Here is a 23,142-nt window from a genome sequence, read left to right on the forward strand (position 1 = left end):
GGATTTTCCCAGGGGTGTGGGAATGGGAGAAGCGAGGGGGCTGCGGGGGGGAGCAGAGGGGTGCCGGTGGGGTGTCCCCCCCAGCACCCTCCCGTCCATCTATCCCCGGAGCCCCCTCCCTTTTCCTGCCCCCTTGGAGAGCTCCGGGGGTGGATGCGGGCGGAGCCGGGGGTCCCGGCCGATGGGGGGCGGCCCGGCTGTGCACCCCCCTTGGCGAGGGGCCGGCCTTGGGGGGGCAGGACCGGCCCGCCCCGACCCGCCCCGGCCGGGCAGCGGCGCACGGAGGGAGGGCGCACGCCTGGAGGGGCCGCAGCTCTGTCCCGGGGCTCGGTGCCGGTGTGGCTGCGGGAGTACCGGGGGTGCACGGAGCTCCCCCGGGCACGGAGCGGCTCTGCCGTCCCGGTGCCCTCCGGTTCCGGGTGTCCCCCGGTTCCCGGTGCGCTCCCGGTGCGCCCCGGTTGCCGGTGCCGGTGCCACCATGCCCTCCTCCTACCCGCAGCGTGCCCTGACGGTTCTCCTGCTCTTCGGCACGCTGTCCGCTGCCATGGCCCTGCTGGCTTCCAGCCTCATCTTCCAGCTGCCGGCGGGGAGGACGGGACCCGGTCCCGGTCCCGGTCTCGGTCCCGGTCCCGGTCGAGGGGCGCTACCGGAGGCGGCGGCCGCCGCGCTTCTGCCGGTGTCGGCCGTGCTGGCCGCGCTCTGCCTGGTGCTCAACGTGAGCTGCCTCCTGCTCTGCCTCCTCCACGGCTACTTCAGCACCGAGCTGTGCCGGGGGCAGTCCGGGACCGAGCGGTGAGAGCAGGGGGGGGTACCGGGGTTGGGGATGGGCACCGGGGACTGGGGACGGGCACCAGGGATTGGGGATGGGAGCCGGGGATTTGGGCGTCGGGGGGATTTTGGGGGGCAGCCGGGTGGTCTGGAGTCCTGGGGGTGCTGGGGAGGCTCGGAGGGGTTTTGGATCCCCAATTATTGAATGTCCCTGGGGGGTGGGGAGTGGCTGAGAGGACTTTGACCGTGGTGGTTTTGGGGAGCAGTCAGCGCTGCTGGCACACGCTGAGCACTTCAACATCACAAAGTTCTTCCATCGATGCCGTGCCAGCCCGGGAAGTGGGGTTGTCTCTGGCTGATAAGCCCGGGGGATGGAAATACGGCCCTCAAATTCAGCATGGAGCTGTGCTGAGTGCCTGTATTATTGTCAAGGGGCAAGTTTGCAGCCACCCATCCACCTGGCTGCGCCGGGGCACCTGATTTATTTTCCCTGGTGTGAGCCCAGCCCTCGTGCTGGGGTCTGTACTCGGGGGGGCACAGGGGGTGCCCAGCAGCCACCCCAAATTTGTGCCTGTGCAGAGGCAGAGCTGGGCTCTTTGGGGCACTGCTGGCACAGCACCCAAACGACCATAGGCCCAGGTTCATTAACCAGAAGACACGTGTTGACTTAATCATTACCAGCGGGTTTACACTCATAAAACTCTCTCCAAAGCAATTCCTCCTTCCTCAGGCACGAGCTGGGTTTTGGTGGTGGCCCCCAAAGGGTCCAGCCTGGCACCAGCTCTGCTCTGGGTGCAGAGAAGAAATCAGCTCACAAATGACAGCAGTTAAATGTGTCTGGCTGGAAACTGGTCTGTGCGTGGGGGTCCCTCATGCGATGGTCTCTGCAGGATCATTTTGGGACTGCTCTGGCTTGGGCAAACCAAAATTCTGCTAGAGGACAGCAGAATTTAGGCTCAACAGCTCTGCCCCTGACCAGACACAACTTGTGAGCCTTACGCCGCGCATGACGGCCCCAGCAAGTGAGCAACATCTCCGCTCGGCGCCTTGCAAGCGACGCTGACGTGTCCTCATTAGCGAGGGAGAGCAAAATATTTCTGCAAAACAGAGCTCCTGGAGAAAACCTCGCTCTCCGTGAGAGCTCAGCTCCTGCTGGAAAACTCCGAGCAGAAAATTCCCCATGCGCTGTGAATTTGTCCGAGGTTCGGCGTGGATTTGGGGCTGGAAAATGCTCTTTGTGGAAGCGGCGCCGTTTTTTTTTGGGGGAGCCCTGAACACGAGGCAGGACAGGCACTAATCAGGCAGCCAAATGCCAGCTCACAGCACAGGGAGGGAGCGTGCTGGCCGCGGGACAGCCCGCACTTCAGGGGGCAGCGGCTTGGTCAAGGGCTTCAGGTCAGAGCAACCCTCACGCACGGCCATGGAGCCTGCTGGTGCGTCTCCCCGAGCAGGAGAGCTGTCCCCAAACAATTTGGCTTTAAATGGTGCTTCTGTGCTCTCTTTCCTGCAAAGTGAGGGCTGCTTTTGGCTCTGCTGCTGGCCGCGCGAGGCTCGGGCAGGTTGGAGCCTGCAAAGGGCAGGGCAGGAGCCTTGGATCTGCACCCCCCTGCCTGGCATCGAGCAGATGGCTTGGGCTGGCCGCGCCTCAGTTTCCCCAGCTGCAAGCTGAGGGTTGTGCTCAAGTTTGGGAAGAAAAGGGACGGTTCTTGGGACATTGGGGTGGTTGTTTGCAAGCTGTGCCCGCAGCCTGGGGCAGGAGGCAGTGGAGGGACGCAGCCCCTCTCCCCCACGATGCCGGACACCGTTTGGTGCCATCCCCTTGTGGCCGAGCTGCCCCTGCCCCTCTGGACGCCGGTTTCATTAGGGGACCTGCTCACGTCCCGGGGCCCTTTCCCACGTTGGGGCTGTCACACTGAATTACCGCTCCGCTTCTCAGCGCCGCGCTCAATGGCCCGAGCCAGCTCCAAACAAAGTCCTTCTCCTCCCCGCTAATCCAACCCCCCCCCCCCGACTCAGGTAATTAATAAAACAAAGCGGCTGCTCTTCCCCGCCGGGCAGCGAGGAGCGGGTCCAGGCTCTATTAACGGCTCCTGGCTGCGACGGGCAACGCTCGGTGGGGACAGCAAGGCCAGGAGGAGGGGACAGGGTTGGGACACTCCTGGGGGGGAGATGGGGACAGGGCACGGCGTCCCTTGGCTGCTTTGTTCGTCCCACGGGGCGGTGGAGGAGCATCACGAGGGCTGAGCCTGCCAGGACCGTCGTGCTGCTGCCCGGTGAGCCGGTGCTTCCATGCCAGGGCAGGTTTCTGACCAGCTCCTGGGAGTTTTGGAGGTGTTGGCAGGAGCAGCGGTGCCCTGTGCACCCTCGGCACAGCCAGATGGTTCGGGGGGCTCTTTGTGGCTGTCCTGCATCGTGGTCCTGCCACATCTCTCGGAGCATTTTGGGGTCTGAGGCTCTGCGTCGCCTCCAGCCTGCGCCCTAGCCATGCTGCACCGTGCCCTCATCCTCCTCAGTAGCAGAAGAGCCCTCTGGTGACTTCCAGGGCCCAGCAAGGCAGGAACAAGGTTTGGCACTGCCAGCTGGCTCTGGAGATGCTCGAGCAGCAGGACGAGCTGCTGGTGGGCTGGGGCTGGCCCCGAGACTGTGCCCACGGAGAGCGCGTGGCCTCGGCCGCAGCGCAGCAGGCGCAGGGGTCGGTGCTGCGCACGGAACAAAAGCCCTGCTGGAAAGGAGCTGGTCTTTTCATGTGTTTTAGGCACAATTCAAATACCGAGCCCCCTCCGGACAAAAGGCTTGCAATCTGAGCTGAGCAAAGCAAGCCAATCCCAAGGTTGAAGAGAGAAACCTGGCCTTGCTTCATTCAATGCAGCGGCACTTTGCTTTTCTCTCGTTTCTTTCAGGGGGAAACGGGCTCGCTGCCTCACTTCTGTGCCCTGCTTGCTCTTCGGGGTTTGCTGAACAAGGACAAATCACCTGCAAAAAGCCCTGAGCCATGTGAATCTGTCCCACCTGGTTTCCGAAGCACAGCTAGAACCAGACAGGGAAAGTTTGAAAATTCACCTCATCTCACCACCTTCTGTTCCAGAGCGGGAACGACGCAGCCTGGCGGCCTGGGGGAAACCCCAATTCCGCAGAGCTCCTCGGGCTCACGACCTGCCCCTGAACCTCTTCTCTATGCAAAACCAGCGTTTCAGTTTCTCAGCAGGGGCCTTGGCATCGGTGCTTTTTCCTGTGCTGAGACCAGCAAAGCGTTTTTCTCTCCTGTTTTTGCAGGGCAGACTGGTTCCTTCTGGACAGCCGGACAGTTCGCCACGCCGCCATCGGCTTGTTCTGCTGTGGGGTCTCGGTCTACCTAACAGGCAAGTGCTCGTTTCCCACCAGCACAGCACAGAGTGGGGGAAAATTGTCCCAGCAGGGCTCATGCAGCTTCAGCCCAGCCCGTGCCTTCAGTGCCGGTCGCTGAGTGCTCGTGAGCTGCTGAGTTTCCACGCCAGCATCGGGTTTGCTTTGCAAACGTCACGGCCAGCTCATTCCCGGAGTGAGATCTCTCCGTTCCCAGTGACCAGCCCTTCCGGGGCGCTTCTGCCCTGACCTTTCACAGCTCAGATGCATCCCTCGAGTCCTCGCGGTTCGTTACGCTTTGCTGCACTCTTGCCTTCCAGCTCTTGCCATCTACATGCTGCTGCTCTTCGAACTCGAGGCCGGGATCGCCAGCGCCTGCATCCTCTCCTCCGGCATCATCGTCCTGCTGGTCACGGTGACGCACGCCCTGGTGCGCGCTTCCCAGCTCTCCCGCCGCAGCCACCCCGAGGTCTCTCCCACCCTGTATGAGAACGACTCTGCCCAGCACAGCGACCCTCCCACCAGCGACCTCAACAACAAGAACGTGGCCCGGCCCCGGCCCGAAATCCACCGGGAGTTTTCCTTCCCCCCTTTCCTGGAGCGCAAATCCCAGCTGGGATCCCCGGGCAGCAGCAACCTCACCTCGTCGGGTAGCCCCGGGGCTCGCTCCGAGCAGGAGAGCTACAACCTGCCCCGCACGCACAGGACGCTGTCGGCGGAGTCGGCCCTGCTGCAGGCACAGGGCAAGCCCTGGAACGGCGTCACCCGTGAGATGAGGAACGTGCTGGCGCGCAAACCTGGGGCCTCGGGCAAGGACTCGACGCTGGTGTGAGTGGAAGAGGGGCTTCTTCGCCCCGTCTCATCACGCGGAGGCTGCAGGCGCCAGGGCCAGGGTTTGCATCTCTGTTTAGAGCTTAACGTAGGTCCCGTCTCGACCCCTGTGGCAAGGAGCCTCCTCAGACCCGGGGGTGGCTGATTTTCCACCCTCTGCCCTCCTGCAGACACCAGAAGACAGCTCCCAGTCCCTCAAAGACGCGTGAAGAGCAAGAGGAGCTAGTCCACGAGCAGACCTGCCCTCCTCCCCCAGCAGATCCCAGCTTTCTTTGGCTGCCTCTACCTCTCTCCATTCCCCCTCCCATTTTCCTCCTCCCTCGTCTATCCCCAGGAGCCGGCACGACACCAAGAGCTCACGCCGCCAACCCGAGGGCTTCCCTGCAGCCAGGTTTAAGAAACCAGGCGAGGCGATGGAGGAGCAACAAGTGAGATGGAGCCAGAGGAATCTGAAGGTTGCAGAGAGGGTTTGAGGTGGCAGAGAGGCCTCCTGCTTGGGCACCAGCACCTCGACACAGCTCGCTGCCCACAGCTCTGGCCCTGCACAGGCCCAGAGCAGCAGCAGGCTGGGTTCTTCCCCAAATCTTCATCAGCCAGCAGTCAGCAGAGTATTTCAGGGAGTGAAAGGAAGCCACTGATCCAAACAGATCCTCTCACCTTCCGTGTTACTGTCCTGAAAGGCACCTGGCGCCCTGAGCACCACGCAGAGCATTTCTTTGGAAACTGAGCCTGGCACTGCTTTGATCCCCGCATCTCTGGGAAATTCTTCAGCAGAACACAACTGCTGGCTCCAAGAGAGATTAACAGTGCTCGACAAGGGATGAAGAAAGTCCAATTTTGTTTGAAGAGCAGGACAGTTTCTTTTTCACTTGAAAGGCTCCAACTCTGCGTGTCTTTGTTTTGCTCCGTGCCCTGTGAAACGAGCAGAGCCAGCAGGCTCCAAGACCCCCCAGCCTGAGCGAGCAAGAGGGGAAGGTTTGAGACAGAACTTATTTGTTTTGCCTTTTTATTATTGTTCTCACTAAGACCAAATTCAGCACTTCCTGGCACACACATGAGAAACTCTCCCTGCAGAATGCCTCCCGAACAAAGCTGAAGTGTGCCTACATTAAGTCTTTCCACAGCCACCTACGAAATACTGAAAGCAAGACCTAGTTTTTGCTGAGATACTTCTGTGGCCAAGAGGTAGAGAGAAAAACGCCTCGTAGCAGTCTGCCATCAGAAAGAACTGGAAAGGACAAACGCAGAACCACCCCGTTTCCCTTTTTGCAGAACAGTGGGGAAAGAGGCTGCCCCACAAAGGCAGTCCTGACCCCAGGAGTTTTTTTTGCCTGCTCAGGTGCAGCACCTCGTTACTGGGAACAGCGAGGCAGGCCGACCTGTGGGCAGCTTCACAGACTGAGCGGAAGGGTTCTTATTCCTCCACGTGGTCGGTGAGCACGGAGCTGGGCTGGAGAAGAAGGCAGAGGACAGCCAGTCTTGTCCGAAATCAGGAACTAGCTGGAGGATTCTTGGCTTGTGGGCCAGCGGTGCTGTAAAAAGAAAGAGACAGTCATGTCCAGCAGGCAGGCAGGACGTCAGCAGCCATGGGAATGTGAAGAACCAGGGGAGCCCTAAAATAAAGCCTCACTGCTCGGAGAGGGAGAGCTGCTAAGACAAGCACACCTTTCAGCGTGCTGTGCAGGCTACGGAGCAGCACACAGCAGCCCCCATGGGTGTCAAGACAGCAATCGTCACAGCCACACCACCACAAAACCAAACAAACAAGAAACTACTCTAAAAATGCTCTGTTAGGGCTGCACGGTGTGACCCTGCTGCACGGGCAACTGGGAAAACACAGACCCTGTACCAGAAACGTCTAAAGTGGAGTGGTTTTGCAGAGACAGAGGTGCTTTGTCTGCTGGGGTGGTTTTATCAGGGACGGGCATTTAGAACTGTCCGTGGTGGGCAGGGGCATTTGGGAGTCTTCTCACTCCTAAGCAGTCAGACTCCAACACCAACACAGTTCTCAGGAGAGACAAATACACTGGGCTCAGACAATCTGCTGGAAGATGTTTTCGTAGCTGTAGTTCAGCTGCAGGCACACAAAAATGCATAATCTTTCTGCCACATCTGTCAGCGCCACTAATCTCTAAGGGACTCTCCTCAAAAAAAGCCACATGGATGACAGGGTACCAAAGGCAGCCTCTCACCTACTCCATCTCAGTAGCATCACTCCAAATGCCTTTAACACAACAAATATTTAATGTATTACGGAACCAAACATCCCTTTTTAAATAAGGAAATAAATTATTTTCCAGTTACCCTTTTGTAAACAAGATTATTTGCTTCTCATGGCAAACAAAGCCAGAAAAAAATCACTGGAAGGCAAGCAGCACGCTCTTATAAATAACAGCCTGGAATCACATTACTGAGATAACCGCTTGGCGTGTTTGTACTGGGCTGTTTTACATCTCCAGAGCCTCTGGGAGCCAGAACGGGTGCCCAGATACACGGGCAGGTCGGTGCCAAGCCCCTCGCTACCTGCGGCCCTGAGCAGCGTTCAGCTGATCCTTCATGGCGATGGCGTGCTTGAGCAGGCTGTCGATGCTCTTGAAGTACACGCTGCTGTCCGTCATGTTCTTTATGGCACTGCAAGCAGAGAAGGGGTGGAGGGAGGAGGGCTGGTTAATATTTCCCCCTGTGTCGTGGTTTTAGAGCCCCCTGCTTTGGCAGAGAGGACTGGGAGGAAGAAACCTCAGCTTTAGGCAGCGCTCTGCAGCTTCAGCCACTAAATCGGCTGTGGGTGGATCTCCTGCAGGAGATCTGGCAGCTCTGTGATGCACACACGAGTGGGGACGAGCGGGCACCTCATCAAAGCGTAGCCCCCGAGGTTCGGAGAGCTCTGCCTGCACTCTGAGCCTCCCACCCCAACCGCTCCTTCCCGGCTCACACCAGGAAGGTGCCAGCGAAGCGCAGGCTGCTTCGTTTCCAGCCCCAAAGCCGTGCTGCTGAGCCCAGCCCCTCTTTTTCGGAGAGGTCTGCACCTACCTGCAGGCGTACTCCACCGTGTAGATGGCTCCTTGGCTTTGCTCCTCCCAGCTCTGCATGTCGGACTGCAAGAGAAGAAAGAGCAGGCAGCGTTGGGCACGCACGGGGTGAGCTCTGCCAGCCCTGCCCTACCGAGGGCTTTGGCTGCTTTTCACCAGAAGCTGAGCTTGGATCCCAGCTCCTGCCCGACAGCCTGCGATGCCCGGCTCCGGGTGCCGAGCCCCAGCATGTAAAAGAGACGTTTATTGTGTGGATTTCTGGAAGAGCTACTGGTTCGGGCCAACCTTTCAGATGCTCCGGCCAAATTCCCCTTGTTTTTGGATGTGCCTGCGAGGCAGCGAAGAGGCACGGTGAGGCAGGCTGCGAGCAGCCAGCAGCTGCCCGAGCGCACAGGACTGGCTGGAAGTGCCAGCGAAATCAGACCTCCTGGTGGGCCTGGTCCAGGCTCTGAGCTAACCCAGCTCCCTCCCCAGATAAAATTGTTTATTCTGCAGCACCGAAAGCTCTCCTTTCATCAGACCTGCGACTCAGAACCGTTTTCACAGCCACAAGCCCCCCTGTTCTGCTGTCTGAAACTCTGCTATCCGATCCCAAGCAGCACTCAGCACCGTGCCCTTCTTTTTATGAGCTTGGAAGAAGCCCCAGGAACTCCACACGAGTCCAGGGACTACACGCAGCTCTGGCGTGGCACGTAACTGCATGCTGGAGCTCCAAGGAAAGGGAAAACCAAGCGAATACACAAATTACAATGAAAGTGCAGCTCGATTCAGAGGTGTAGCTCAATAGATAACTATTTCCAAAGTCCTTAAGTAGCTCGGGCACTCTTGAAAATATGTTCTCATGGGAGCTAATTCTCAAGTCTATTCTGCTGGGTCTAGTTACAAGGCAGAGGAAATCCAAGGGCCCCTTTTTGTGACTGAAGGAGGTCGGGTAGGAGCTTGGAGCGCGTCCAAAATCACTTCTGCTGTTCAAAGCCTGTCCTACATCGGGACGCTTGACCACAGAGCTCTAAAGCACAAAAGAAACAAGCCTCCACATGCAGTGCTCTAGGCAGTTCTCCGCAGGAGAGGGTACGTCAGCCCGGGACTCACAACCCCAGAAGCCGTCCTGCAGAGACCGCGCTTGCTCCGCAGTCCGCTCACGTTTTGCACGACCGTATCTGTGGCTGAGAGCAGGGTTTGAGAGCAGAGGCAGCTGCAGAAGACACGGATATCTCCTGCAGCTCCTCAGCCTGTTCACTCCGAGAGGTGCCAGACGATCTTTAACAACCGTTTAGAGCCTGACATCCCGCTGGCTCAGCCGCTTGTGTCAGCAGAGCAGCGCTCTGGTTGCCCTCGTGAAAGGCTCTGCCCCGCGAAGGGCAGGAGACCCCAGGGAACAAATCCCCAGCACCATTTCTTCCACCTTTTCTGGACAATTTGAAGCGCTGACCGTCAGCCTGCAAAGCCCAGCACAGGGCGAGGGCACAGGGGCAACACTGGAAAGGCAGAGACGGCGGCTGCAGAGCTCCTATGAGCAAGTGGGGACGATGCAGTCTGCTCCAACAGCCGCTTTTCCGTGCTCCTGCCACTTCTGAGCACCAGCAGATTTTAATCATTTCCCAGTACCAGAGCCACTGACGCCCGTTCCCAGCACCCCCACCACTTCCCGGGAATGTGATGCCCTTAATTGGGAACAAAAAGCCTCTCCCTCGAGCTCCCGGCTTCTTAATCTTTCCTTCATGTCCTTTCTTGAAATTCCCAGGCTGTGCCCTCGGATGCAGTTTAAGAGCTAAAGCCAGCTATTAACATACAACAGCACTTAATGACAGATCCCTGCTGCTTGGCAGCAAATTAACGAGGAGATCTATGTTCTCCAAAGACCAGGGGAAATCCAGACAGGCTGCTTGGCGTGGAGCAGGGCTTAGCAGCTCAGCCCCGGCACGTGGAGGCAGCGAGGGCCTCGCATCGCTCTCCCTCTTATCAGCGAGGTGCTAAATCTGCCTGGAGACTTTCAGATGGTGAGGGAGGCATTAAGATTATTTCTAATCAAATCAAAGAAAGTTGCTTGTTGGAAAGGCGTGGAGGTGACCTTCTCCTCGCCTAAACTTTTTTTTTCTCCCAGCTCCCTCCCTCCCGGTTTTTCCTAGGTTTAATCCCCTGGGAGTTTTAAATAAAGGCTGGGTTTCAGGAGAACTCTGCCAGCCGGCGACGGAGTTGCCGCAAGGCTGAAGGAGAGCTGGAAAGCACCAATAAATCCCGCTCCCTCCATCCATTACTTACACCTGGGGAATAAATTACACGAGAACGGATCCGGGCAGACCGTTCCTCTTTCTTCTTTTCCGTTCCGAGGAATGAAAACCACCCTGCTCTAATGCCTTTGCTCTGAGGTAGATAAAACCTGACAGCGCCTTCACGGCGCACAGCCCCGCTGACACCCTCCTGTTCCAGTGCCTTGCCGCAGAGCCGACGGCCCCAAAATATCCCCCCCCCACCAAATTGAACACTCCTCTGTGCCAACAGCCCCGTCAGGGCACCGAGCACGTCCCTTTCTGCAAGGGTTTGGCCGCCTGGGCTGAGGGGTTTGGCAGGCACAGCCTGTTTGCTGCAAACTGCAGCGCCTGGACCTGGGATAAAATGAGAGAGGGATCAAAAAAAAGAGGGGATCTGACCACAAGGCCCATACCAGCAGCCTGGCAGCGCAGGCAGGGCGCTGGCTGCCAGCAGGGAGGACAGCAAGCTCCCACCCACGACGCTGCAGCCTTTGAAAAATGAATGTGGGAGCGGTGAGGCTGGAGGAGGTGTCACCACCAGCAGCTCTGCGTCCCGGTGACCAAATCACCTCCTTACCCTTCTTAGCATTTTCTTCCGGCCCTCGCCACGTGGATGCACGAGTAAACACAAAGGCAGGAGGCAAAAAAAGTGCTCAGCAGCTTTGCCCTGACCTGCACCGTCACTGCAGGAGCCAGCACCCAGGGCAGGAGATGCTGGGAGGCTGAAAATGAAGGCAGCAAAAGCCAAAGGATCCTAACGTGTTGGCTGCAGTCACACGGGGCCACACAGCGTCCTGCTATTTGCTCCTGGCACATGAAGAAGGTGGAAAACAGCAGCACTTTGGGCTAAAAAGAACTCTCTGAGTTCTTCTCCGGCACGGCCTCTCGGCTGTCGCTTCCATTTGTGCTGCTGCGTGGCCCCTCGCCCCCGTCCCCGTGACAAACCGTGCCGTGATGGAAACTGATCTCTTCCCTCTGCATGGCTCGTCATACAATTTGCTCAATTTCCTTTTGTTCCGGCCACCTTCCCCGAAACTTGATTAAATGAGAGCAAGCGACAGCGCAGGAATAATATTAGAAGCCCGTGATGCAATCGCATCGGCGTGTGCTATAGGTGCACATACATCTCTGCGTACCTAGGGCCGCACGCAGGCACGTATAGAAAATGCTAATAAATAATTGAATAATAAAGTGTCACAATCCAGGTTAATTTGGAAACTAGGGCTGTAAAGCAAAGGTGAAAAATGGGGCCTGACAGTGCATTAGCATAGACATGAAGCAGTAATCTATTCATGAGACATCACTCCTAATGAATCATGACTGGCAGAAGAGGGAGAAGGACAACAAGGCTGGCATTAAAGTGTCTCTGCTCCGTGCTCTGGAGGGAAGCAGGAACACAGCTGTGAGATGCGATTCATTATCCTGCCTTGCCTCGTGTGGGCTCCTCGCACTTGTTTCTTCCCACTCCCCCTTCCCTCCTCCTGCCCTCCTCCTTATTTTATGTCGGAAATAAAAATCTTGCAGTGTAGCCAGGGGTAATAAGATTTAACGTCTGCCTCCTCCCCCCTCCCCGTACAAGACAGGCTGCTCATTTTTCTTTGTCTCCGCACTTTGTCTCCGGTGCTGGGAGCTTGGGGATGAGGTTGGCCTGGAAAGTTTCACCTGGGGGCTGCAGATGAACGTGCAAATCCTCCTCAGCCCCTCCAGTTCAGGCTGAGCGGGGTCCCACAGCACCTCAACCCTTCTCAGACAACACTTGTGCCCCCAGGGCTGATTCCCTTCCTCCTTCCCCATCGTCCCAAGATAGCGATGATGTTCCAGCTCAGGAAAAGAGCCCGAGTTTGGCTGTGCCTCAGGTCCGGAGGCCGAAACGAAGCCCGACTCACCTTGTGCTGAGCGAGCTCTGGAAGCGATCTCCTGACGTGCTCCTGGAGGCGGTAGAGCGCCACGGAGGGCTCGTTGGCCAGGACGTACATGCTCTCCGTGAACTTGTCCGTAACTGCAACGAGAGAAGCGGCAGAATTACTGAAAGCAGGGAGCAGGGGGGAGGAAGGTGGGGTTCGAGGGGCTCCCTTGGGGGAACTGGGGGGGCTCAGGGAGCACCCGCTGCAGCCTCCCACACCCCAGCTGCTCAGCGCCCTACAGGGGTTGCTCTGGGACAAGGTGATGCCATGCCAGGGGAAAGGAAAAGAGATCAGAGCAAAAACCCAAATATTTCGGATCGCCAGCCTGTCAACAAGGGTGCGAAGGCAACACCACGACAGGCAGCTCGCATCCACAGCAAGGAGCACCGGGTGGACACAGATCGCCCTGGGACATCGCCAGCCCCAGCAGCTCAGTGCCAGCAGGGGTTTGTCCTGGTTTTGAGGACTGGGCCACAAGTTTTGAGCAATTTGAGGTGGCCACGAGGCAGCGGGGGGCAGCAGGGGGCTGCTGGCTTGGCCACCTCAAGGGCTGGGGGCTCCGAGTCTCAGCCCGGCCCCAACCCTTGAGCTCTCCTGCACCTCAGCCGCCTCCACTTTGGGGTCCTTCTCCTTCCCCCTCCACACACCCACCCAGCACCCCAAAAGCTCCCCCAAAAAAGCTGGGGGGGGCTCGGGAAAGGCCGGTGCTGCCCCCAGCCCCCCAAATCCCCCCCTGACCCCGTCCCACCTGCGCTCATGTAGAAACCCCTTTTTGGGTGCCACCTCCACAGGCTGACAGCTCGCTCCTCACGGGAGATTACCTCACTTTGAACATTTTATTTCATTTCATTTTATTTTATATTTTATTTTATATTTTATTTATGCCGACTCCTCTGCCTCGCTGGCTGTTTTACCGGCCCCGTCCCCCTCGGCTCAGGGCTTTTCTTCTGTACGAGACTCTGCCCCGCCGGCCTTCTGAAGGCGACCGCGACCCCTCGCCAGCCCCTGCGTTGCCCGCCCTGCCCTGTCGCGACACGCCCCGCCCTGCCCCGTCACGACCCCGTGACGACCAACAAAACAGCGAAACGGGGCGCGGGCTGCTCCTCCCTCCTCTCTCCCGCCCCGCAGGGCCTTATCGCGACAGATGCTGTCGCTACGGGGCCCTATCGCGACACGCGCGGCCGCTGCGGGGCCATATCGCGACACGCGCGGGCGCCGCGGCTCCCTATCGCAAGCCAGCCTGTCGCGACTGGGCGATAGCGGGTACCTCCCCCCCTCCACCAGCGCTGCCGGGGCCGCTCCGACCTTTCTTCACCTTCAGCTGCATCTCGGGCTCCTCCATGCCGGCCCCGCCACTTCCTCTTCCGCCGGTGCCTCCGCTCCCCGCCCCGGCCGGGCACCGAGCCCCCGGGCACAAGCGTTCCGCTTCGCTCCCCCCTAAAAAAAAAAACAAAAAAAAGGGTTCCCCCCTCAAATCGGGGATCCCCCCAAAAAAGAAAACAAACTCGGGGTCTTTCCCCAAAAAATTTGACCACTCACAGCCGTTGGCGGAGCCCCGGAGCGCGGCGCCCAGCAGGTAACCGCCGCCTTCCTCCTCAGGGCTTGGAGGGCTCGGGTGGGCGCAGGGCTCGGCCCCCCCCCCCCCACCGCTCCTCTCCTGGTGTCACCGTGTGGGGACAGCACCGGGACCCCCCCCGGGACCCCCCCCGGGACCCTCGGGGCTCGAGGAAGGGGGATCCGAAAGGGTTCCTCGCGGGGCCGGGGGCTGGGGGTGAGGCCAGGCCTGTGGGGGCGGCCAGGGGGTGGCAGGGGGTAGGGGGGTGGCCCCTGGGTGGTGGGGGCAAAAAGGGGCCCGAAATTAAGGGGAGCGATGGCTGCGTGTGGGGACGGGGCGGCCTGCACCCCACAATGGCCCTCTGTGTCCTGGGAGACCTCCCTGCTGCTCCCCCACCTTGATATTGTGTTGGGGTGGTTCCCCCATGGAAGGTTTTGTCCCCTTTTTGACACAATTATGGGGCAGTTCACCCATAAAAGGTTTATTCCCCTTAACACGGTGGTGGGGCAGTTCCCCTGAGGAAGCTTTTCCCTTTTTTTAACGCTTTAGTGTCGCAGTTCCCCCATGGAAGGTGAAGAAGCAGCCGCCCGTCTCATGGAGGCTCCCCTGAGTGACGAGGACGCCCAGGAGCTGCCAGAAGAGGGTGAGAGTGGAGCTGAAGGAGCAGCAGCCATGGGGGAGCTGACTGGGACCGAGGACACAGAGGATGGAGGTGTCCCCACGGGGCTCCTGCAGCCGGACAGGGACACGTTGTGCTCCAGCTCTGTGGATGGTGAGTGCTGGGGGTGGCAGGGGGGTGACAGCTGAGACAGGGCATACCCAGAACCAAACCCCCCAGGGGGATTCAGACAGGGAAAGAGCCTGGTGAAAGCAGCTTTCCTGCACCCCCCTGCAGCAGTAGGGGTGGCTGTGAGGTGTTTGTCGAGCCAGCCAGGTCTCGCTGTGCCACACAGAGCCCAGCCTGCTCCCCAGGAAGTGACACCAAGGTCCCCAACAATTATCCTTGTTCTGCAGGTGGAGCAGACGCCCTTCTGAAGCCCTCAACTGCCTCGATGGACAGGCAGAGGAGCACTGAGCTCTCAGCCCTTGACAGTGAGTATTGCAGAGCCTGGTGCTCACAGATCCTGGTGCGCAGCCCCAGAGGGAAACGGGCATGGGAGAGGTCATCTGCCTGCAAAGGGATCTCTCATCCCACAAATGCAGCTGGAAAAAAGTCCTTTACCACTCTTAGTCCCTTCCATGATGCAGCAAGACTAAGTCCAGATCTAAGCCTTGCTGATGACTTGTGTTGGCAGTGAGAGGTCGCTGCAGCTCCATGCAGAGGAACTGGAGTTTGTAAAGTCTTTCTCTGCGCTTTCCTAATTAAACTACCAGTCGCTTGTTGGAAATACACCCAGGTTTCCAAGTGGAGCTCTTCATGCGTAGGAAATACGAGGATGAACTTGAGTGCATCCCCAGGCTGTCCTCTGCAGTATATCGTGTGCAATTATGCCATTAGTGCAAGATCCCTGTCTCCCGTGGTGGCCCAGATGGACCGTGCCCCTCCTTGGGCAGCTGTTTGGGCTGTTTTATCTTCCCTGCTCAGCTGTTGGTCCCCGCACGCTGGTCAAACCTCGATCCCCAGGCTCTTCCCTTGCAAGGGGATAATTCCTTCTGTGCAGAGCTCAGTTTTGACAGGAGGGAATAGCTTCGGATAAGTCGCGTTAGGCTGACAGGAGTTTCCATGAGGCACTCGGCCTCTGGTCAGCCTGGTTCCTCCCTGTACACGGAGGAAACGTTCCCTGACTCTCTCCTCTCTCTGGAACAGGCTTCCCCCTGAAGCACTCGAACACGCTGACGAACAGGCAGCGCGGCAACGAGGTCTCGGCCCTCCCAGCCACGCTGGACAGTGAGTACAGCTGGGCACATCATGCTCTGCACCTCACACTGCAGACGTGGGGATGCAGAGGGAGCAGCAGGACAGTGGGACTGGAGCCTCCCTCCATCTGCTGCTGTCCCTTTGTTCTCAGCGCCTGCAGAAAGCTGTTAATTACCCACTGGGGTTTTTGGGGGTTCACTTGGGGCTGTCTGGGTATCACCTGCAGGGCTCCCCCTTGCAGATGATGGGCGCTGAGCTGATTTTTGTCCTGATGGTTGCATTCTCTCTCCCCTAGCGCTGTCCATTCACCAGCTAGCTGCCCAAGGTGAGCTCAGCCAGCTGAAGGAGCACCTTCGGAAAGGTACGTGCCTGTGGGATCTCATCCCAGCTCATGCAGAGTCCTGCCAGCTCACAGAGCACCCTTTGATAAACCCTTGGCTTAGTTTTACAGCCTTTGCTGGCTTTACAGGGGGGTGATGGGAAGCAGAAGGGGGTTTTGACCTTCCTATTTAAGATGTCTGGGTTTTGTGCAGGGGAGAACTTGGTAAATAAACGTGACGAGAGAGGTTTCACGCCGCTGATCTGGGCTGCAGCCTTTGGAGAGATCGAAACGGTCCGTCACCTGCTGGAATGGGTAAGGCCACATTTGTGCAGTGCCTTGTTCACAAGAGACTTCCCAACTCCAGCCCCAGTGCCTGCCAAAATGTCTAGAACTGTCCTGGTGCCTCAGCCAGCCTTTCCCCCGGCCCCAAACAGGCCACATTTGTAGAGCTAATGGCTCAGACACTGCTGGATGCTCCCCGTCAGCCTGCGGGCTAAGTCAGGAGCATGAAGAGCCTTATCTCACAGCTAGCAATAACTGTTTGTAATTAAATATCTGCTTATTGGTAATTTGAGATCAGACTTATCACTTGGGCCCCGTAATCTGCCCGTAAATGCGCTCGCTGAGGTATCATTGCAGTTAATGAACTCATCCCTGCATCGTCCTCAAGTGCTGGGCCTGCAGCCAGGGGCTGCGTGGGGGTGAGCAGGGACCAGGTCCTTGTGTGCTCCCCGAAGCTCTTGTCCTCGTGTTACACAAACCCTGGCCCAATGCTGGCTCCTTTAGCTGCAGTTTGTTACCAGAAAGACAAACAGAACCCCAAATAAACGAGGGGATGCGTTGCTAAAGGAGATAGTGAAATCCAGGAGAGGTCCACGGCTCGCAGAGCTCAGAGGACAGGGCGGGTTTTTAGGTAGAGGACTAACAAAAGAGAGAACAGATACTGTCCAGGTGCCTCTAGACAGGGCCAGTAATGCTGTTACTGGTGATGGGGGAAAGAACTGAGTAACAGAAGCCATGAGGCTTAACTTACTGACACTGGAGAAGGGCTTTTAAGTCCTCACCTGAGACTTTTGTTGATTAGAACATGCCTGGTAAGGACTTTGGGAAGGAGAGGTCATGGGGACTGGGGGAGCGCACTCTTCCCCACGAGGCTGAGGACCTGGCTCCACAATCAGCCAGCCCAGGGCATTCAGCAAGGCTGTGCCAAGCTCCCTGCCTCTCAGCAGGGCTCCTTCACCCAGCGGGGTTAACGTCTGTGCTGTCTCCCCAGGGTGCTGACCCCCACGCGCTGGCGAAGGAGCGGGAGAGCGCCCTGTCCCTGGCCAGCATGGGCGGCTACACCGACATCGTCATCATGCTGCTGGAGAGGAACGCAGACATCAACATCTACGACTGGGTGAGTGCTGCCGTGGCGCGGCGAGCGACACCAGGCCCCAGACGAGGCTCTGCAAAGCTCATTTTTAAAAGCAGCAGCGAGTTCACCTCGTTCCGGGCCGAGTCAGCAGCAGCGCGCTTCTCCCGGCTGCTTCCCAGGCTCGCGACGCTCGTTTACTTGCTCATGCAGTTGTTTCGAGAAATTAATCTAGATAATAATTTTAAATGGTTTCCTCGCTTGCTCACAGTGGTGATGTTACCAGCCACAAGGAAACTGCACTCAGAAATTAAGGTTGCCTTTCGGATTACAGTTATTTTATTGCATACAGAGAATAAAACCCGCGCAGAGCCGCTCTGCAAGACAACACTCAGCCTGGAGCTGGGAGAGGGTAGAAAGGGGAGCCCAGCGGGTCAGGGATCGACCTCTCTGGGAGGAGCAGGAGCTGTGTGAGCACAGCCCCGTGCGAGGCCAGCAATGACACAGCCCCTTCCCTTTCCCTGCAGAACGGCGGCACTCCTCTGCTCTACGCCGTGCGCGGCAATCACGTCAAGTGTGTCGAGGCCCTACTAGGTAACGGGGAAGATCCGCGCTTAATCCTCGGCCTCGAGTTGTGGCTTGTTGGTAACCGCCTTGGGGACGGAGCCTGACGTGCCTGGGGGGAAAGCCTGAGCAGCCTGGGGGTGTCACGGGGCACTGCCCAGCCAGGAGGGGCGCTTTTTGGGGGTCTCCTCACCCTGCACCGGCCCCAGAGGGGACGCCGTGTCAGCAGGGGCACGCTGCGCCCTGACTGCCACTGCCTGCTTGCAGCTCGTGGTGCCGACCTGACGACAGAAGCAGATTCTGGCTACACCCCGATGGATCTGGCCGTGGCCCTGGGGCACAAGAAAGGCAAGTGTCCCTTCCACATGTGGCAGGGAGCCCTGACTTCCCTCCGCAGCGACCCTACAGGCAGCTCCCAGCCCAGCTCAGGGCTTTCTTTGACCTTCCACCACAGCTCCCTGCTCTGCCATGCAGAGAAACCGAGCCAGAGAAGTCAAATTAGGTCCTGTTCCCCTTGCTCCCCCTCCAAACTAGAGCTGTGCTGGCAGCGGGACTGGGACAGGAGAGATGGGCCCCTGGAGAAAGGGATTTTCCAGCTTCCCCTTGGAAAACAGGAGCCAAAGAGTGCCCAGGTCCTACCCACAGCAGAAACAGGTTCTTACAGGCTTGGCTTCCCTGGATTTCATCTCTCTCCCTTCTCTTCCCCTCATTAGTCCAACAGGTTATTGAAAATCACATCCTCAAGCTATTCCAGAACAAGGGGTTGGAGTGACAGTGGCTCACGCTGCGCCGCTGCAGCACCAGCGCTTCTCTTGGCCGACGCAGGGCTCTCTTCTGGGACCAACGTGGCCTGACCCAGCGGTCCCAAAACGGGCAGCAGCACAGTGCTTCGAGCAAGGAGCACGTGGAGGAAGCTGTGAACCAACCGCTTGGCCTCGGCGGATTTAGGCCACTCCTGGAAGGTGGCACAGCCTCGGTGCCTCGCACCCAGGGACACTCACTCCTCAGGGCAGCTGCATTTCTGCTCCTTCTGGGCTCGGCTGCTTCGTGCGTGCATTCAAGTATTGCATTTTTTTTGGAAGTAAACCCTAAAAGCAGCCGTGTGGAGCCCTGTCTCTTACCTCAATTGCATCCCCATGGTCTGTCACGGCAGCCAGCCCCCCATCCCAGCACCAGCTAATAGGGAACTGGGCCAACCAAGCTCTTCGAGGCTGGCACCCTCCTGGCGCCCCCATATTCCTCTCCAGAGCAGCCTCATTGACGAGCGTGGCTCCCTCTTGCACCTGTAAACTTGCCAAGCTCTTCCTGCACACAGCCAGGCAAATACCCATGGGCAGGAGGAAAATCCTGCAGGAAATCTCACCCTGCCAGCCAGGAGCACAGCACGGCCCCGCCAGCAGCTGAGCCTGCGCCCTGTGAGCCTGCAAATTGCTGCTCCGAGCAGCTCAGGGGTGGTTACCAAAGCAGGGGGACAACCAGAGCCCCCAGCACGGGGAGGGAGCAGCTTCTCCTCCTCTCCCCCTGCCCAAACCAGCCACCAAGATCACGGCAGCAGAACCAAAACCAGGGCTGGGGCAGGGCAAACCCCACAGGGCTCAGTCCTGGGGTGTCTCTGACCCAAAAAGCAGCCGGGAAGGAGCTGGGGGCCACCACCACCGTTTATTCAGCCGGCTGCACGGGCTGCATTCCCCCCAAAAAAGGCACCAAAGGTGGTTTGCAAGTCCAGCCCGTGGATCCCTGCACAAACATCCCTCCTGCAAGGCCATCCCGGGGGGGTTGAGGGTCCCCTCTCCACTTTGGGGTGCAGCAGAGCCCCCAGGGCAGGGGGGTGGAAATGAGGGTGCTGGGAGAGCAGCCCCCCAACGCCGCTGCCCTACAGCCTCTCCCCCAGCACCCTGAGGTGGTACACCACGATGCGCCCAAAGAAATCCGTGCTGTTCTCAAAGGTGATCTTCAGCTTATCCAGAGCCGTCTCCTCCACCTCGAATCTGTGCAAGGCCCGTAAAGGAAAAAAGAAAAACAAAAACACAAAAAAAAAACAGGTAGGGGGACACCCCCACGTGGGGGTAAACCTGTTTTAGCAGCAGCAAAGTGCCACCGGGCACCTGTAGGATCGTACCCTAAAGACCTCGAGTGGCAAAAAGGATATCTGCATGGCGTTAACGTCCTCGGGGTACAGCTCGGATATTTTCACCAGTTCTTCGCCCGTTCTGCAGCCTGTGGGGTGTGAGGGTGAAGGCAGCCGCGGGGAGGTGCTGGGGGAGCCCTAAATGACTGCCGTGGGCTCAGCCGCCCCAAAAATCCTCCCTGCACGGCTCTGCTGCGGGGCTGGGAGCAGCGGGTTTGCCAAATGATGGGCGAGGTTCCCAAAGTGTCCTGGAGAACCCCGGGTCCTCACTCTGCACCCCAATTGTGCTCCAACCCACGGCCCCAAGCCCCTCTGGAGTTTTAGGAACAGCTAACAAACGGCTTTAGGCCCTATAACAAAGCTCTGCGGGATCCAGGCGTGGATAAAGGGAACCAGAGGCGCCCCAGGAGCAGCTCCTCACCTTCCAGCGTGCACAGCCGGCTGGAGAATCCCCCCTGGAACTGGATGTGGAGCTGCGAGACCTTGACGGTGCGCGGGAAATCCAGGGCGACCCACTGGCGCGCGCCCTGGAGGCAGGAACGACACCGGGGCTCCGTCAGGGTGGGGACAACGGGGTTTTTAAACGGGGACGCGGCTCCCACCCTCACCCCAGTACCTGGTCCGAGTTCCAGCACGTCTCCTCGTTGGCGTCGAACATGTGCTTCTTCCCGAACTGCTTCACGTCCCGGTTCAGCACGGAGCTCACCCTGCGGGGATGGGTGTCACCATCCCGGGGATGTGATGGGGACAGCGTGGCCCAGTCCCCCACCCCGTCCCCCCTGGGGACCGGGACTCACCTCGTGGCCGTGTCGGCGCAGATCAGGGGCTCCGCGGGCATCGCTGCGTGCGGGGAGACGGGATCGGGAATGGCTGCAGGGTATAGGGGGCACCTGGAGAAAATTGGGGGCACCTGGGCAGGGCTGTGGCACCCGATGGGACGTCCCAAGCAGCAGTGGGGGCAACTTGGAGTTACTTGGGACCCCTAAACAGCACTGGGAAGCCCCAGGAGAAATGGGAACCCCGAGCACATTGGGGAGTCTATGGCACCTTTGGGGACCCCCAGTAGAAATAGGAACTCTGAGCAGCATTGGGGACCCTATGGCACCTTTGGGGACCCCTAAGCAGTACTGGGGACCCCCGAGCAGCATTGGGGACCCCCAGTAGAAATGGGAACCCCGATCAGCATTGGGGACCCACCCTATGGCACCTTTGGGGACCCCTGGCCAGTACTGGGGACCCCCAGAGAGCATTAGGGACCCCCAGACAACACTGGGGACCCCCGGACAGCCAAGGGGGCACCCAGTAGCAATGGTGACCCCCCCGAGCATCCCCCTGCGCCCCCCTCCCGTGCCTCCCCCATGCCCCCCAGCCCCACACTCACCCCGTGCCCCCCCCCGCGCCCATCCCTGCGCACACCCCGTGCCCCCCCCGTGCCCCCCAGCCCCACATTTACCCCATGCACCCCCCCTGCGCCCCCAGCCCCGTACTCACCTCGTGCCCCCCCCCCGTGCAGGAAACGGCGCAGCCGCTTCCGTGGGGCCGGACCCGCCTCCCCCCGCCCCCCCCCGCGCTCCGCCCCCCCCCTTCGCCAACCGGGGAGCGGCTTTTTTTGGGGGGGGGCACCCCCAATGCACCGGTGGGGGACACTGGGGGGGGACAGGGGAGAAGCGGGGGGGACCCTACAGCACCGCCGGGGGGGCCCCATAGCGGCACCCCGGGGGCTGGCGCTGCACCCCCAAGGGGGGGTCAAGCCCCCCCCATTGAGGGCTTCGGTGGGGACCCCACGCTTCAGGGTTTGGGGGGGCTTTGCGCCGTGTCCCCCCCCCCCCCCCAGGGGGTGCGCAAAGTGGGCAGGAGCCCCGCGCATTGAGCACCCCGGGGTGTGTGTGGGGGGCGTGCACCCCCCCCCAGAACCCCCCGAGGGGCTGCTCCTGCGAAGGCTTCGTGCCCCCCACCTCCAGTATCACCCCCCCGGCTCCTGCTCGGGGTTTGGGCTCCGGGGGTGGGCTCCGGGGGTGTCCCCGGCCGGGTGCCCTCCTGGGCCAGCTCTGTAGGTGGCACTGGCGGAGCGCGGCTGAGGGGAGCGCCCCGGAGGCGCTGCGGGGGTTTATTTTTGGGGGGGGGTGGCAGCCGGGTGCCGGGGGGGTGCGGGAACCTTGGCACCACGGGCACCCCTGCGCGCCCCGGCATCGCCGCACAGGAGCAGCCCCACGGCGGAGCTGGTCCTCACGCCCCCGGTTGTGTGTGCCAGCATCCCAAAATGTGCCAGCATCCCTCAGTGTTCAGCATCCCTAAATGTTCCAGCATCCCTCAATGTTCCAGCATCCCCACGTGCTGCAACATCCCCATGTGCTCCAGCATCCTTAAATGTTCCAGCATCCCTCAATGTTCAGCATCCACCAAGGTTCCAGCATCCCCGTGTGCTCTGGCATCCCAATGTGCCCCAGCATCCCCACGTGTTCCAGTATCCAGAAATATTCTAGCACCCCATGTTCTCCAGCATCCCTGTGTGCCCCAGCATCCCTAAATATTCCAGCACCCATAAACATTCCAGCACCCATAAACGTTCCAGCATCCCCCAATGTTCCAGAACCCGTGTTCTCCAGCACCCCTACGTGCTCCAGAACCCATAAATGTTCCAGCACCCCTGTGTTCTCCAGCATCCCCATGTGCCCTAGCATCCCTAAATGTTCCGGAATCCCTAAATGTCCCAGCATCCATAAATATTCCAGCATCCCCACGTGCTCCAGCGTCCCCAAATGTTCCAGCCCCTCTGTTCTCCAGCCCCCCTGTGTTCTCCAGCCCCCCTGTGTTCTCCAGCACCCCTCCACGCTCCATCACACCTGCCCAGGTGCGTCCCTACATTGGAGCACCCCTGCTCACCCAAAGCAGCCCCCCTGCAGCCCCCTGGCCGTGCTGGCGGGGTCCTGGCCGCTGTGTGGGGTCGCGCTGCGCACCCCGAGCCTCCGAGGGAGCAGTGGGGAGCCTGCAGCAGCTGTGCAGGGAGAAACAGCCCCGCTCACACGCACACGCTCACGCCAGCTGCTTAAAATGATCCTTCACAAGCATATGGTGCTGCTGCGCTTGCCCACGGCCCCGGCTCTTTGTGGGTGCTCGGCGAGGCTGCCAGCCCCAGCCCCGCGGTGTCCCGCGTCCCCTGCCAGCCCCCACTGCCACTTGACTGGGGGAGGTGACAAAAAGCCAACGGCACAGCGGCGGTCTGCAGCCCTCCCGA

At 59.5% G+C, this 23,142-nt stretch overlaps 4 protein-coding genes across 12 annotated transcripts; 2 read left to right on the forward strand and 2 right to left on the reverse strand.

Annotated features, from left to right (window-relative positions):
* Positions 1-327: 327 nt before the first annotated feature.
* TMEM221 (transmembrane protein 221) lies at positions 328-6,272 on the forward strand. The gene is made up of 3 exons (XM_084498944.1): positions 328-792; positions 4,042-4,127; positions 4,431-6,272. Exons 1-3 carry the CDS (start codon positions 479-481, stop codon positions 4,940-4,942), a joined length of 912 nt encoding a protein of 303 aa, XP_084355070.1. The 5' UTR covers positions 328-478; the 3' UTR covers positions 4,943-6,272.
* On the reverse strand, positions 5,931-13,550 carry BORCS8 (BLOC-1 related complex subunit 8). 3 transcript variants are annotated; one of them, XM_084498947.1, is made up of 5 exons: positions 13,432-13,550; positions 12,109-12,221; positions 7,972-8,036; positions 7,465-7,572; positions 5,931-6,473 (listed from the first exon to the last, which is right to left on the reverse strand). In XM_084498947.1, exons 1-5 carry the CDS (start codon positions 13,466-13,468, stop codon positions 6,431-6,433), a joined length of 366 nt encoding a protein of 121 aa, XP_084355073.1. In that variant the 5' UTR covers positions 13,469-13,550; the 3' UTR covers positions 5,931-6,430. The 3 variants fall into 3 exon arrangements, with proteins under 3 accessions (XP_084355073.1, XP_084355075.1, XP_084355074.1); XM_084498949.1 differs by having other exon boundaries at positions 13,442-13,497; XM_084498948.1 differs by lacking the exon at positions 13,432-13,550 and adding an exon at positions 12,875-13,002.
* RFXANK (regulatory factor X associated ankyrin containing protein) lies at positions 13,484-18,878 on the forward strand (the record flags this gene model as incomplete). Of its 6 annotated transcripts, none has more annotated exons than XM_084498938.1 (10): positions 13,484-13,702; positions 14,231-14,453; positions 14,696-14,773; positions 15,489-15,569; positions 15,835-15,900; positions 16,073-16,173; positions 17,135-17,260; positions 17,743-17,809; positions 18,047-18,127; positions 18,493-18,878. In XM_084498938.1, the coding sequence occupies exons 2-10, from the start codon at positions 14,246-14,248 to the stop codon at positions 18,549-18,551; spliced, it is 867 nt and encodes a 288-aa protein (XP_084355064.1). In that variant the 5' UTR covers positions 13,484-13,702; positions 14,231-14,245. The 6 variants fall into 6 exon arrangements, with proteins under 6 accessions (XP_084355064.1, XP_084355063.1, XP_084355062.1 ...); XM_084498937.1 differs by having other exon boundaries at positions 13,564-13,702; positions 17,743-17,860; XM_084498936.1 differs by having other exon boundaries at positions 13,564-13,702; positions 18,047-18,131; positions 18,501-18,878.
* NR2C2AP (nuclear receptor 2C2 associated protein) lies at positions 17,526-21,417 on the reverse strand. 2 transcript variants are annotated; one of them, XM_084498946.1, is made up of 6 exons: positions 21,399-21,417; positions 20,705-20,797; positions 20,524-20,614; positions 20,329-20,434; positions 19,928-19,996; positions 17,526-19,768 (listed from the first exon to the last, which is right to left on the reverse strand). In XM_084498946.1, the coding sequence occupies exons 2-6, from the start codon at positions 20,743-20,745 to the stop codon at positions 19,653-19,655; spliced, it is 423 nt and encodes a 140-aa protein (XP_084355072.1). In that variant the 5' UTR covers positions 20,746-20,797; positions 21,399-21,417; the 3' UTR covers positions 17,526-19,652. The 2 variants fall into 2 exon arrangements, with proteins under 2 accessions (XP_084355072.1, XP_084355071.1); XM_084498945.1 differs by having other exon boundaries at positions 20,705-20,869; positions 21,399-21,415.
* Between the last annotated feature and the right edge of the window lie 1,725 nt (positions 21,418-23,142).

The sequence above is a fragment of the Aythya ferina genome (genome assembly GCF_964211825.1).
Source record: "Aythya ferina genome assembly, chromosome: 26".
Classification (NCBI taxonomy): Eukaryota; Metazoa; Chordata; class Aves; order Anseriformes; family Anatidae; genus Aythya; species Aythya ferina.

What these genes read in the sequence shown, in the direction of transcription:
- TMEM221 (XM_084498944.1), top strand. Translation starts at nt 479, where the DNA reads ATGCCCTCCTCCTACCCGCAGCGTGCCCTGACGGTTCTCCTGCTCTTC. An exon ending in GGGCAGTCCGGGACCGAGCG is followed by an intron (nt 793 to 4,041) that starts GTGAGAGCAGGG and finishes CTGTTTTTGCAG; the next exon opens with GGCAGACTGGTTCCTTCTGG. An exon ending in GGTCTCGGTCTACCTAACAG is followed by an intron (nt 4,128 to 4,430) that starts GCAAGTGCTCGT and finishes CTTGCCTTCCAG; the next exon opens with CTCTTGCCATCTACATGCTG.
- NR2C2AP (XM_084498946.1), bottom strand. Translation starts at nt 20,745, where the DNA reads ATGCCCGCGGAGCCCCTGATCTGCGCCGACACGGCCACGAG. An exon ending in TGCGCCGACACGGCCACGAG is followed by an intron (nt 20,615 to 20,704) that starts GTGAGTCCCGGT and finishes CCATCCCCGCAG; the next exon opens with GGTGAGCTCCGTGCTGAACC. An exon ending in CGTGCTGGAACTCGGACCAG is followed by an intron (nt 20,435 to 20,523) that starts GTACTGGGGTGA and finishes TCCTGCCTCCAG; the next exon opens with GGCGCGCGCCAGTGGGTCGC.
- BORCS8 (XM_084498947.1), bottom strand. Translation starts at nt 13,468, where the DNA reads ATGGAGGAGCCCGAGATGCAGCTGAAGGTGAAGAAAG. An exon ending in GCAGCTGAAGGTGAAGAAAG is followed by an intron (nt 12,222 to 13,431) that starts GTCGGAGCGGCC and finishes CTCTCGTTGCAG; the next exon opens with TTACGGACAAGTTCACGGAG. An exon ending in CAGAGCTCGCTCAGCACAAG is followed by an intron (nt 8,037 to 12,108) that starts GTGAGTCGGGCT and finishes CTTCTCTTGCAG; the next exon opens with TCCGACATGCAGAGCTGGGA.